At 48.8% G+C, this 14,699-nt stretch overlaps 1 protein-coding gene across 2 annotated transcripts in view; it reads right to left on the reverse strand.

Moving 5' to 3' along the window:
- Positions 1 to 14,699, reverse strand: part of TOX2 (TOX high mobility group box family member 2) — a 154,223-nt gene that overhangs the window by 41,714 nt on the left and 97,810 nt on the right. For both annotated transcript variants that reach the window (XM_075527807.1, XM_075527808.1), the window contains exon 3: positions 6,245 to 6,490. In XM_075527807.1, the coding sequence (XP_075383922.1) occupies positions 6,245 to 6,490 (246 nt within the window). The remainder of the gene's footprint in view (positions 1 to 6,244; positions 6,491 to 14,699) is intronic.

Consider the following 14,699-nt stretch of genomic DNA (forward strand, 5'->3'; position numbering starts at 1 on the left):
GTGAATTTTTATAAGCAAGTTATAAACCTTTGCAAAAACCATTTTTAAACTAAAAAAAAACGCTGACAGATTCTTAACCACTAGAGCTACTAAATTAAGTATGAGGGATGGGGCGGGGCGGGGTGGGGTTATGTGTGCAAAAGAAAACTAGAGTGCCCTAAGAGAGTTAGTGGAGGTAAAATAATGTTCATTAAAAATGGAAACACACACACACACGCGCGCGCACACACAAATCTTTTGTGTTCAACTTCACACTCGTACATCATAATGTTCCAGTAAGAGGCCATTTCCCCCTGAGATAATAAAAGAATTGAATTTTTCCTTATCGGTCATCTATTTTTCGAGCTAAAGCTATTACTCCCGCTCTGGGGTTGCTAAGCAACAAGAAATATTAATAGCAGCTTTTATTAGCTTAGCTTTTGCAGCCGAGTACCAGAATGAGAAAATGGGGAACATAAATGTGTTACATAAATCTCTCAACCTTTCAGAGCCGGTGTTAGTCTCTGTTTTCATAATGATTTATGAAAAGAAAAAGGAGTGTGCTGGATTAAAAAAAATACAGGGGAAAAAATGGAGCAGTCCCCCGCAGGAGTGTTTGAAAATAAATAATTATAGCAGGGGAGCAAAAGCTGTTTAAAGACATTTTTTTCCCTGAGTTTTATAAATGTAAAAAGACATATTTCTTTCGTTTGCTGCCTTGCAAAGGAAAAAGACACACACTGAAAACGCCAGCAGAGACTTTTATCCAGACTCCGCTGAGTACACTGGCACCCCTGGGCCCCTGGTTACCCCCACTTAGGAGACCCATCTCTCCCACCGCCACCTCCAGGGAGCAATTAGACGACACCAGGCACCAGGAAAGCTCACGGTGCATGTCCTCCTCTCAGCCCCTTCCTTGAACCAAGACGAACCCTGCCCCAGGCCCTGCAGACAAGAAGGCATGGTGCGGCTCTCACTCCCCGGCAAGCGGAGGGACTGTCCTGGTGTATTTCAGCCACTGCCCACTCTAGCTGGGGTCCTCTCCCCAGCCCACTTCTTGGAAACGGGCGGCCGCTCCCCCAGCAAAGGTCACCCAGCACCCCAGTGGGTGGAGATGGACAAAGGCCGATACAGTGGAAAATCCCCAAGGCCGGTCCATGCAATGAGTAATGTCACACACAGAGCATCTTTTACGCCTCATGAACCAGCCTGCTATGTGCCAAGCACCGGGAGGGGCACGTTACCTACATGGGCTTGGGGAGCCCTCCCTGGGAAGTGTCTCGGAGGCCAGGATGTGACGTCTGTTTTAAAGGGAAGAAACCGAGGGGCGGGTACGACGTCGAAGCCCTTGCTCTGGGTCACCCGCCGAAGCCCGCTGCTGTAGAGTCGATGCTGACTCACAGCGACCTACAGCTGGTGTTTCCCAAAGTGGGGCGATGGCCTGATCCAAGGGTGCTTCAAAAGCAGATGTCTACCTTTTATCCTGGATTATGGGCTACGGTACAAAAGTTTTTCACTGTCGGGTGGTGGTGGTAGCGTGGACGCTGAGTAATATTTCTCCGGAAAAGATGGTGGTAGACCAAATCAGCTGGACCGTCTAGAAGGGACCTGAAGCTGTAATGCTTCATTGGAGGGAAAGTCTCATCTTTCGCCCGAGGAGCAGCTTGGGTTTGAACCACTGGTCTCATCCTTAGCAGCCCAACTCTTAACCTATGATGCCACGGGGGCTCCTTTGGGTCACAGGAGTGGATAGCCTGTGGAGGGTCAGGTTTGACCTCAGGTTTGCCCGACCTGACAGCCCACACTCCTAACTACCAGGCGTTTTGTACGTGAGGGAGCAAGCAAAGCTTCGTCACGGCAGGTGACCAAACAGCCACAGGTGTGCTCCCCTTCCCGGTATCCAGGCCTTTCTGCAACGGGACTACCATTTCCCCCTTCGAGGCCTGGGGTTGATTTCTCCACCCCATGAATCCAGGCAGAGCTGGGGTGACTTGCTTTAGCAAATGGGGTGCAAGCAGAGGGTTTGGACTAAGCGCTGCAGATGGGTTGGCGCAGGGCAAGTGGGGGTGGGAGGTGCAGCTCCCCCTCTGCTGCTCCATGAGCATCATCATGTGAACAAACACAGGTCTTCCAGCAACGAGTCACGGCCAAGTCATCCTTCCGGTCCCAGCTGAACCAGGGTCACCTGCCACCCTGTGAAGAAGCCCATCTTACGACCGTCCTGTCCAGGCCCAGCCAAGCTGAACTCAGAGATGGCCGAACCAATCCAGAGAGTCTCCCTGCTGGCCCGCAGAATTGTGAGAGAAAACAACAGCTCACTGTGCTCAGCCCCCAAGACTGAATGGTTTGTTACGCAGCAAGAGCTCACGGATACCATCCTGAAGCAAAACCAGACGATGCATTACAAGCAATACAATGAGCTGGTTCGGCTAGGAGGTCTCTAGAGCCTTGGGGTGGTGGGCAGGGCATGTAGTGGATTACAAGTTGGCCTGCTAACTGCCATGTCAGCAGTTCAAAACCACCAGCCGCTCCGTGGGACAAAGATGAGGCTTTCTACTCCCTTAGAGAGTTACCCTCGGGCAGTTCCACCCTGTCTGATAGGGTCCTTATGTCAGAATGGGCTTGAAGGCCGTGAGGGAGGCTGGCTCTAAAATATGCAGCTGCACGGCAGGGTGTTGGCAGAGCCGAAAGCAATTATGCCCATTCTTCCGTTTCCAAGTCCACCAGAGAGGCAAGCCTACTCAAGGAGAAGGCTTTGTGTGATAGCTGCCACCTCTGTGGCTCAAGACTGGGCCCCCCACCCCCCATCCTGTCCACTTCACTAGAATCCATGGAAGGAGTGCAGGAAGCTTTGCCTGAGTGCCTTTCCTCGTGGCCGGACCTCTACCTCCATTTCTCTGGTCTCACCAAAGGCACAGGTCCGCAGCAGCTTGTCCAAGGAACATCAAGGTGTGTCCCCTTTCCCAGGATAATTCCTCTCCTGGGTAAGACCATAAGCTTGAACGTTTTCCAAGGACGACCCCCCCCAATAAATTACTTCAGACTTAACAGAAGCTGCTTCATAAATTCTGCTCCTCTAGTTTTTTCCTTGGGTATTTTAGAAACTGATTTATACATACAATATCTCTCTCAAAATGAGACAATCAACACAGGATAAAATTATTGAGTTATAAAAATAGGGGTCAGATGGAGGTGCAGCGCTTTAAATTAAACCGGCAAAATATATCTTTCATACTAAATTGACTCTTTTTGTCTTGGAAATGAATGTTTAATCAGTTAAGATGCTGAAGTCGAGGGAGAAGCCTTAAGCATATTTAATTTTGTAGGAGAGGGCCCGATTCCAATACTGTACACGATTCCTCCAAGTATCTGTGCCTCGAGAGCAGGAAGGCTGAGTCCGCTGCCAGCCGGGGAGGCTGAGCGGGGAGGCTGAGCGGGTTGGAGCAGGGGACAAGGAGGCCTCGTGGCCTTTGAAATACCTGTCAGATGGCTTGGCCTCACCCACCTCTCCAGGAATGGTACCTAGCTGCACATCAGTCTGTGCTGACAGCCCCTGGAGCAGCCGGCCAACAGGGCAACCTCGGTGCTACCTGCAGCCCAGGGGCCGACAGCTGTGTTCCTCAATCACCTAGTAAAACTGCAAAGTGGACGGTAGGGGTCAGGACTGGGTTTGAATTCTGGTTTCGCTAGCTAATAGCGATGTAACATTGATTCGTTTATTAAAAAGCCTCCTGGAACCTACCAGGGGTCAGGCCATCACTTTCGAAGGATGTGATAATTGGACGTCTATGGCAGGTGCCCCTTCTGGGTGCTCAGAGCACCAGGGGCAGGCCTTAAAGAAGAATGAACTACGTTTTCAGAAACAGACACCTGTCTCCACCTGCACTGGAGCTCTGCATGGGCACCCTGCGTATTCAGAGCCCAGGGCAATGCCTGGCACCGGGTAGGTACCAAGAAAGGCTGTTGGTCAGCACAAGAGCTCTATGGTGGGTCAAAATTTGCCCCCACTCATTTCTACACAAGATCTCAGGTCATCTCAGTCACTGGACTCTGTAAATGTTACATCAACTGGAAAAGGTTTCTGTCCACCCCCGCTCCCACAGGTGCAATTTAGATAAATCACTGCCATTGAATTGATTTTGACTCATCAGCGACCCTAGAGAACAGGGTTGATCCGTCTGAACTACCCCTGTGGGTGTCCCAGGCTGCACATCTTTACAGAGGCAGAAAGCTTTAACTTTCTCCCCAAGTCAGGCTGGTGGGTTGGAACTGCTGACCTTGGATCCTATGCCATAATCGGTGGAAAAGTTGCAGCGACAGAAGAGGAGCTGGCGATGGGAAGGCCGAGACCAAGACTGGAATGATGTCCCAAGCCAAGGAGCGTCTGGAGCCACCAGGAGCTGGGAGAGACGAGCAAGGAGCCTCTCCGGACCCCAGAAGGAGCACAGCTCTCCCAGCACCCTGGTGCTGCCTGGTGATTCGGACTTTGGTCCTCCGGTATGGCATGGGGCGGTGGGAGGGACACTGATGCCGTCACCCACTTCCTCGGAGCCTCCGTTCCCTTGGCTCTGCAGCCATGCTCTCTCCACCAGCATCTTGTAAGCAGCACGGGAAGAATGTTTGCAAAGCCCTCTGCCAGTGCTAGACACCTACTAGGTGGTTCCAGCAGCACCCATTAGGCTCGCATGCGCGCTCGAACACACAGACACGCCCTTGCCTTCAGCCTGCAGTTCAGGCCAATTTTTAAAAAATTGTTTGCACAGCCCCATGTCACGCTCTGCCAGACACACACCAGGTGTCCGTATTCTTATCTGGTTTTCCCAGTTGGCCTGGCCACCCTCCCCCCAGGGAAAACAGCACGACTTATCTCTCATTACATAATGGGGGGGGATACACAATCCCCCAGTCCTGGCCAGCTCTGACTAATGGGAGAATGAAGCCTGTCTGAGTTTTTGAAGCATCTCAGGCTGAGCCCCTTTAAAAGAAATCTGTCCAAACGACTGCAAAGTGCTTATTTGGACGGAGCCCAACAAAAGCATTTCCTAGGAAGGGCGACTAGCGGGTGATGGTTGATCAACAGATAGCGTGCTTCATAATGGTCAGAACTATTATAACCAGGTGGCCCTACAAATGGACCCGGGGCTGGGCAAGTCTGTCCTTTTAGGTAAATGAGACTTCAGAGAAAGCGTGGCAATTTGGTTCCAGGGGAGAATGGATTTTTATTCCAAACAAGAATCAGAGCAATGATTCCCCTGCGCCTTCCTCGCTGCCAGACACTGGCTAGGGCCTGGCCTGCAGAATCTCAGGCGCTCTGCCTCATGGACGCCAGGTGTGGACTGCTATGGGTCTCAAGACAAGGGAACTGAAGTGAGAGAGGTGGAGCCAGGGGTGTTACATGGGTCCCCTGGGATTCCAGAGCTTAAGAATCAGCCCTTCGTGCCAGAAACCCGTACATATTCTGAGCATGGAATTCCGGACCCTGATGTCCCAGGCTCTGCGGGGCTCCTTTCTCTCATTGCTCCCTCCCTGGCTCTGGGTCCTTCCTGCCCAGCGCAGGAAGAGAAGGAATCACATGGGAGTCCCTGAGCATGACCCGAGTCCTCCTGCCCTGTACCTCTGTGGGTGTTACCCCACCACTGGGAAGGTCATTTCTTGCCTCTTTCTACCAGTATTTTGTTCTGCCTGGCAAATTTCTACTTGTCCCACACATTTCAACTCAAATAGCATCTTCTTCCACGGTAATCTAAGCAAGGTATGATTTTTCTTAAAAAAGAAACAAAACTAAGAATCCATTTACATAAAGTCTGCAGAGTTGGGAAATCTCTAAAGGCAGAAAGTGGATTAGTGGTTGCCTAGAGCTTTGGGGAAATGGGGTGTGGGTGAAGGTGAAAGAGTACACAGCCAACTCTGTGGATGCATGACAAGCCATTGAGGGTATTTTAAATAGGTGAACTTCAAGTTTATGAACTACAGCTCAATAAAGCAGAGAAAAATAAATAAAAAGGAGACCATATGAAAAACTAAACTAATGCCAAGATATGGTCAACAGCCCTCCAGAGAGAGCAGGGGGATAGTGTTCATTCTCTCCCGTATTCACCCGCAGACCCCCATGCAGGCAGCCAACTGAACAGAGGCATTGCACATGAGCACAGGTGTCATGTGGGCCTCATCAAGGCACTGGCACTCTGTCCCCTCTCAGTCCCCTTCCCCGAGGTCCTCGCAGCCCCCAATGACCAGCAGAAACCATGGGGTGATGGGGACTCACCGTGGGCAGCTGGCCTGATAGCAGGTGGCTGTCCTGGGCCAGCATGTTGGACACCATGATGGCTGGGAGATCCATGGCCTGGTAGGAGTACGCAGGGAGCAGACCGTTGGGCGCGAGGCCGTGGCACAGCGAGTGGTAGCTGGCTTCGTGGTCCCCCAGGTGCAGGAGCGATGGCTCGGGGAGGTTGGGAGGTGTTATCGGGGGAATCTCATAGTCTTCGTTGGTCTCGCTCTGGCTGTTATAGGTCTGAAACACCAAAAGGACACATGGCCTGGAATCAGAACTGTCCAACTGCAGAACATGCTCACAGCACCAATAATGACAATAACAGCAGCCCCCTGGCAAAGGAGAGAAGGAGCTATTCCCCGGTAAAGCAGAGGACCACGGTGGACCCCCATCTCCAGGCGATGCTCCTTCCAACTAGGGGCTCCTTCTCCATACACAAACCCTGCTCTCCTGAAGGGTGGGGGCCAACGCCTGTTTCCCCCTACCCCTGTTTTCCCATGAGATGTGGGCACTGTAACTCACCATCGTGCCCCACTCCAACCACTTCACAGATGGAAGAATTTGGGCCCACGAAGGAAAGAGCTCCATCTAAGGTTAGTCAACGTGTCGGGAACGGGGCTAGTATATTCCGGCCTTGCCTGGTGGTCTACGATAGATTCTGGGAGCCTGGTTCCTCATGGTCCTTAGCATCAGCCTGGTGTCAAATTGATGGTCTAGCCACTCCGAACTAGGCTTTGGTCAGTCTGGTTATTGGATGAGCTTGCAACAGACAAGAGATACTGGGTATGCGGCTTCTGTTCTGTTTGCTTGCTTATTTTTCTGTGTATTAGTTTCCTGTTGTTGCTGAACAAATTCCTACAAAGTTAATGACTTCACATAACTCTTACAGTTCTCGTGCTCTGTTCCTGCTTTTCCCACTGAAGGAGAGGGTGGTGTCGTGGGTGATGCCCTGAACCGCTATCCACAAGGCCATCTGTTTGAAACCACCAGCTGTTCCGAAGGAGAAACAGGGGTTTGGTACTCCCATAATGAGCTACAGTCAGGGAAACCCACATGGGCAGTTCTACCCTGCTGTCTACGGCTGCTGTATGTGGGAATCGCTATGGGATGCCAACATTCCTTGGCTCGTGGGCCCTCCTTCCATCTTCAAAGTACGTCACTCCAGTCCCCACTTCTGTCATCACATTTTATCTCTGACGCTGACCCTCCAGTCTCCCTCCTTTTAAGGACTCTTGTGAGAACACTGGGTCCATCCAGATGGTCCGGGTAGCCTCCTGGAGACACAGGGGCAGGCAGATCCAGAGGGACGGCAGCCATGAGAAGGCAGAAGCATGCACCGCCAAGGACGGAGGGAAACCACCGGGAGCTAGGAGAGCGGCAATGGAGCAGAGTCCCGCAGTAGGAGCCAACCTAGCCGACACCTTGGCTTCAGAATGGTGTGCTCCAGACCCAGGAGAAGCATGCATTTCTGTTGTCTTAGGGCACCCACTTTGTGGTCATTGGCTGTGGCAGCCTTAAGAAACGAATACAACAACGATCAATGTCATTGTCATTGCCATGAGTTTCAGCATTGTCATTGCCATGAGTTTCAGTGTCATCACTTCCCCAAGGACACAGAACAAGTAAGCAGCGGTACTCAGCCTCCCTTGATCCCTTCCCCCACTGGAAGCACCCATGTGCCACGGGGTGATGTCTGTGTCCCACATGGCCACCAGGACAGTGGAATCAGGCATGCGTATCACCAAACCCAAACCGAACGCACTGCCATCAAGTCGATGCTGACATGCAGGAGCTGCTGGGGGGTCCGAGACTGCACCTGTCTTCAGGAGTAGAAAGCCCCGTCTTTCTCCCATCGAGCAGCTGGTGGTTTTGAACTGCTGACCATGAGCATAGCAGCCTAATCACATAACCACTATGACACCAGGGCTCCTTATGGGTATCACACCAGCCCAGAAGGCAAAGAGTCCCACTGACAGTCTTCCTGCTCAGAGTCACCTCGACCCAGAGGGCAGACTATCACCTAGTATAAGACTCCTCACCTAGTGCAGGTGTCCCATGGTACTCACGATCATCTACAATTCTTTTTTAATTCTTTACTTACATTTTACCAGGGCCTCTCCTATGCCCCTCAAGATCCTAAGTTCCATAAGAGTAGGAATACAGTCTGTCTAGCCATCACTGCTTATCACAGAGCCTGCCCAGCACATAGTAGGAGCTCAACTAAAATGTGTTCAATGAGCGCATGCAGTGGGAGAGGGAAGGGCCCACGCTCTAGACCTCACCGAGGCATTTCCATGCCTGGTCCAACAGATTCAACCAGCCACGGTGCCCTGAGTCTCTCACTGTTCATACCTGTCAGCAGCCGCCCAGCCCCAGAGCTGCCAGTACAGGTGCTTGCATGTAACAGGCGCTCAGTGGGCGTGAAATGATTTCACAAGTCCAGTCCTTTCTATTTAAAAAAACCCAAAACCTCAGTACACTGGAACCCACCCAATAGACCAGAAGCCTTTTGAAAAAATAAGCATATGTTGTATCAAAATATTGGAATCACACAATTATGACAATTCATTTAAAGAGGCAATTAGCACACTTAAAAATAACTAACCATGCAAACATGTACATGCCACCTCCGAATAGAACCAAATCCTAACCGCCTGAAACCCAAGCAACTAACTACCCATTCTGCTAGTCTTCCCCCTGAGCACCTACTGGGCACCAGCCACTGCGTGGCTGCTTCCACACACAGCCTCCACTTCATGCATATTAATTCAGCCACGGAGCAGCTAGTAGGTCCATTCTGTAGATGAAGAAGATGAGGCTTAGGGAGTGCAAGTACCACACAGTCAGTGAGCTAGTCTCAGACGGGGTTCACACGCCACTTTTCCAACACTGGCTCCAACCATGTGCCTGTCTGTAGTAGCTCAGACGTCTCATCAAGATTTGTAGTTCAGATATCTTTAGTTAATTGGACCACTAATTTGATTTTATCACCAGTATCCTCATGAAAATATGGAATGATGTCCAGTTGTCAAATCTCCAGGACTTAAGAATATCTGTAAAACCTTACAGGGGAAAAAAAAAAGTAAAGCTTCTTCAAATAGCTATCTCAAACACCTTCTTCCATTTTCTCTCAAGCGTACTCTGTTAAGGATTGAGTTGTGTCTCCCCACACATGTGTCAACTTGGCTGGGCCACGATTCTCAGCAGTATGTAACACAGATCCTCCACGCTGTGATCTGATGTAACTGTCCTTTGTGCTGTAGATCCTCGCCTTGATGATAGGAATGCCTGGCTGATGAAGATCAGGGATCGCAGCCTCCAGTGTGAATTACGGCTCTCAGTGTACAGAACACCAAGGTCCTCACACCTACATCAACAGGCAACCTCATGAGAAGTGGAGAAAAGGTTGAAGTTGGCAAGTATTTTGTCTTGTTTGGATCCACAATCAATGCTCACGGAAGAAGCCGTCAAGAGACCAGATGATGCGTTGCATTGGGTAAATCTGCTGCACCAGCTGTGGGTGTTGAAAATCAGGGATGCTCCTTTGAGGACTAAGGTGTGCCTGACCCAAGCCATGGGATTGTCAATGGCCTCATATGCATGTGAAAATCGGATACTGAATAAGGAAGACTGAAGAAGACTGGATGCTTTTAAGTGACGGTGCTGGAGAAGAAAGTACTGTGGGCTGCTAAAAAGGCAAACTAGTCTGTCTTGGAAGAAGTGCAGCCGGAATGCTCCTTAGAGGCAAGGGTGGCGAGAGTTCCTCTTTCCTACTTTGGACATGTTGTCAGGAGAGACCAGTCCCTAGGGAACGACATCATGCTTGGTCAAGTCGAGGGGCATCCAAAAAGAGGAAGATCCTCGGCGAGAGGGATGGACACAGTGGCCGCAACAATGGGCTCAGGCATGGGAACAATTGTGAGGCTGGTGCAGGGCCAAGCAGTGTTTCCTTCTGTTGGGCACAGGGCTGCTAGGAGGCAGCGCTGGGTCTTTGGCACCTAACAGTAACTACACAAGTTCGAATCAACTCAATGGCAGTGCGTTTGGTTTTTAGTATAAGACAGGATACAATCTACAGGATGAGGAGGTATCTTGAGTCAGTCTCTTCTGCTATATAAAAGGGATTAAACAATTGAGTAGAAATGAGAGGGAAGAGCCAGAGGAGAGCATGTCCTTTGGACCCAGGTCCCTGTACTGAGAACCTCCTAGGCCAAGGGAAAGATTGATGCCAAGATACATGGAGATTTCCGTGTAATGCTGGGCCCACAGGTGCTAAAAGGAGATTGGAGATCTTTCTCCTAAATTATGAGAGGATACATTTCTGTTAAAGCTTTCAACTTGTGGTGTTTCTGCTACAGTAGCACTAGATAAGTAGGGCACACTTCAATCACACGTTCATTTACCCCACCCTTCACCAAAGTTCCTGTGAAGTCTACGAGTAAAGTCTACCAGATCCAATGATTAGTGTCAGTCCCCATCTGACCATCTCTCTGGACTTGCTCAGTAGCATTTGACATGGTTGGCCACTCCCTCCTGGGAACCCATTTCTTCCCTTGGTTTCGGCAATACCACAACTATCGATCTTCTTGCATCACAGATCATGTCTTCTCCATCTCCTTGGTGGGATTCCACTCTTTTGTCCAACTTATTAATGAGGACATGTCCCGGAGCTGAGATCTTAGACCTCTTCCCTAAACACCCTCGCTCTCTTGGTGATCTAAAATTGCCTTAATGCTTTGATTACCATCTGGTGCTGGAGCCCTGTTGGTACTGTGAGCTCAACACTGGGCTGCTAACCACAAGTTTGCTGGTTTAAACCCACCAGCTTCTCCGAGGAAGAAAGAGGAGGTTGTGAGGCTGTCTGCTCCATGAAGAGTTATAGTGTTAGAAGCCTTATATGGGACTGTCATGCATCAAAAGTGACTTGATGATGATGAGTTTTGTTGTTGTTGCTATTTGTTTGTGTTTAGATGTTGCTGACTCCTCAGCTCCTGTCTCTAATTCAGGCTTCTCCCTTGAACTGCAGGCTCATAGGCCCCACTGCTAATGACATCTGTAATGAGATTTTAATTGACTTTCCAACTTAACATTCTCCAAAGAGAACCTGCTTCTCCCAAAGTCTTTCTCGCCTCAGATCATGGCAATTCCGTCCTCCCAGTTGCTCAAGCCCCAGACCTTGGCACTCTCCTTGAATCCTCCTTCTCTGGAATTCTACGCTGAATCTGCCAGGAAATCCTATCAGCTCTACCTTGAAAATAAATCCAAGATGTGACCGCCACCTCTTCTGCTACCACTGTGGTCCAAGCCACCATCATCTTTAACTTGGATAATGGCAGTCGTCTCTCAACTGGTTCCCTGTCTCCACCCTTACTTTGGTCTATTCTCACTTAATAGTCAGAATGTTCTTGATAAACCTAAGATGATGTCACCCCTCTGCACAACCTTCCATAACTCAGAGGACGAACAGGGTCCTTACCATGCATGGCCTCTGACATGCTACCTCTCTCCCACTCCACCCCCTACCTCTTTACCTCTCGGGCATCAGCTATCCCCCTTCTTGCTCATACTACTCCCCCCTCCCCCTACCAGGCCTAGGTCTGCCCAGACCCTTTGCCTGGGCTGTTCCCTTTCCCTAGAACACTCTTCTAGAAATCTCCATACCGTTCATGCTACATCCCATTTGAGTCTTTGCCATGCATGCCCTTCTCAAAGAGGTCTACCTTCACTGTCCACGTTCACAGCACAAACCCTGTCTATGGAGTATACTGTTCATTATGCTCTTGATTAATATTGTTCGTCTCTCTCCACTGGAGTGAGTGTCATCTGTCTTGTCCACTGTTAGAGCCCCAGCTCCTAGACCTATGCTTGGCATGTAGAGGCAAAAGAACCCCCAAAATGAACAAAGGAATGGATGACTGCTCACCAAATGCCAGAAGAAACAGTGGTAAAAATATGACTTTGATGGCAGAGGTCCTACTAAGTCCCCTTCCCAGGAATTCCAGGAGTAGGCTCACTTCTCAGACCCAAGGGTAAATCACAGGTCACCCAAATCAATACAGTAGTCTTCCCTTCCTCTAACTGGTACCTGAAAAACCCTAACGGACAGCCTCTTCTAGGGGAGGGTCAAGGTTAGATGGGTCAAAAAGTGGGGTTAGGAGACTGGGGTTTCCACCCAAGTAAGACGATAAAGCTCTCCTACTGGGCAGTGATGCAGCAGGAAGCTGCTGGAGCCAATCTCTCTCTCAGTTTCTCCATTGAGCCTCTCTTCCCAAATGAGCCAAGGGACGGGCATTCAGAGCAAAGTCGCATGGCCAGGGTCGAAGAGGCAACCAGACGGACAGATGGCCAGTGATGATTCTCAGGCACCAACTCCAGGAAGAGAAGAAAGACGGATGACTCTGGCAACCTGTGGCTCAACCTTGGGCCAGAGAAACTGCTCTTAGCCCGCTCCTGGAAATTCAGAGAGGGAAGGGACGGAGCTTCATGAATCCTTGAGGGCAAAACTCCCCAGGGGAGAAGGGGAGAGGACCAAAGAGAAGGCCGATGGGACATGAGGAAGTGGACAGAGAGAAGGAGTTTTAAGGATAGCCTAAGAATCAGAAGTCGGTTGCAATGAAAAGCTTCTATTCTGGTAAATGACTACAACGAACGCATTCCCTTACCACAAGAAACTAAAGTGATGAACCAACAGGAAAACTCCACCATGGGGATGTTGATAGATAGAAGAGGTATACGATTACAAAATGCATAATAATCTCAAATTAAAAATCTAGGGATTTCAGCTAGAAGCAATGTCTTCTTTAATGGGCATGATTAACAATATTGATTATTTGTATTGTTACGAAAATATATGTTTAAACATGTTTGTTATAATTTTAAGGGCCAATCATTTGAAATACAGATATGTAAAGCGGAAATTTCACACCATTGGGAGACCATGAAGAGGAAAAAAAGAAACAGAACTTAATCTGACAAATATCTGAAAACGAAATGCAAGAAAAAAACCTTTGAACCATGATAGTAGATTATTTCAATAAGACTACATATTAGTAATGATACCCCCAAAAACCAAACCCATTCCCAGTGTGTTGATTATGGCTCTTATTGACCTGATATCTGTTTCTGAGGCTATAAATCTTTACAGGAGAAGGTAGACTTATCTTTCTCCCATGGAGTGGCTTGTGGGTTTGAACTGCCAACCTTGTAGCCAGCAATTCAATGCTTACCCAACAGTGCCACCAGGGGTCCCTATTAATACTGACAGTACATATAAATTACTTAAATTCCATTAGTAAAACATAAAATTTTAATATTTTGCTTAAAATAAATGAATCCAGTCATATGACATTTATAGTAGGCATGCCTAAAATAAAAATGACAAGGAAGATTAAATATAAACACATTCCAGGCAAATAAAAAGCATAAGTGGCAAAATTAATAACAAATTAAGTATAATTCAAGGCAAAAAAGCATGAAAGAGACCAGGAGGAATACTTAAGTTGATAAATGATACAATCCCCTAAGAAGAAATGACAGACATAAACTTCGACGTAGATAGATAATCTTGCAGAAATAAAGCATAAAATACAAAGAAGATTTAACAAAACCATAATCATGATGAAGCCCTTTAACACATCTCTTCAAAAACTGACAAATCAATCAGATAGAAATGAGCAAGGACAGAAGATTTGAATGGTACAATTTATGCTCTTGATCTGTTCCAACATTTAAAGGATACGTTCTTTCTAATGTCTAGGGAACACTAACCACCACCACCCCCAGCCCCAGAATGACCATGTACTACTAGCTGCAGAGACGGTATGGGTCATATGCGAGGATCTCAATGGACTGAGTGATCCACAGAGCGGGAGTGGGGTAGACGAAGGGAGAGAGCTGAAAAAATAAGGGAGGTGGCTGAGACATGGTCTTAGATGGCTTCAGGACAACATCCTGCGTATTTTCTCAGGCTCGGGAGAACCCCACAGCTGAAACGAGAGGCCGTGAGGACAGTCTGGCGGCCCTGGGGAGATGACCAATGAAACAGCTATAACTTTTGACCTGCATCAATTTATTAGAAAGCAAGAAAGACAAAATAAGTGAACTCGGTCTTCAGCTCATGAAGCTGGAAACAGAATGGCAAAATGACCCCAAGTAGAAGAATGGGTAACAAAACAGAAACCACGGTTTAGATACGAAACAGAAGGAGCCCTCCTGCTCCGACTGCAGGAAGAGCAACAATGGGAGCTGGAGGAGGCGAGCCTTCAGTCCCTGATGCTGAGGACTGGAAGGGTACAAGTGCTGCTGGGAAAGCAGGTCCCAGGATAAGGAGCCCTGAGAGAATGGGGACAGGACTGACGGTTCATAACGTGCCCTTCTCTCGATTTAACAGACAGATAATCATCTACTCTGGGTCAAGAGAACTGTTAGACTAGGAACTATTTGTATGGTC

This window comes from Tenrec ecaudatus, chromosome 12, assembly GCF_050624435.1.
Source record: "Tenrec ecaudatus isolate mTenEca1 chromosome 12, mTenEca1.hap1, whole genome shotgun sequence".
In the NCBI taxonomy this organism is placed as follows: Eukaryota; Metazoa; Chordata; class Mammalia; order Afrosoricida; family Tenrecidae; genus Tenrec; species Tenrec ecaudatus.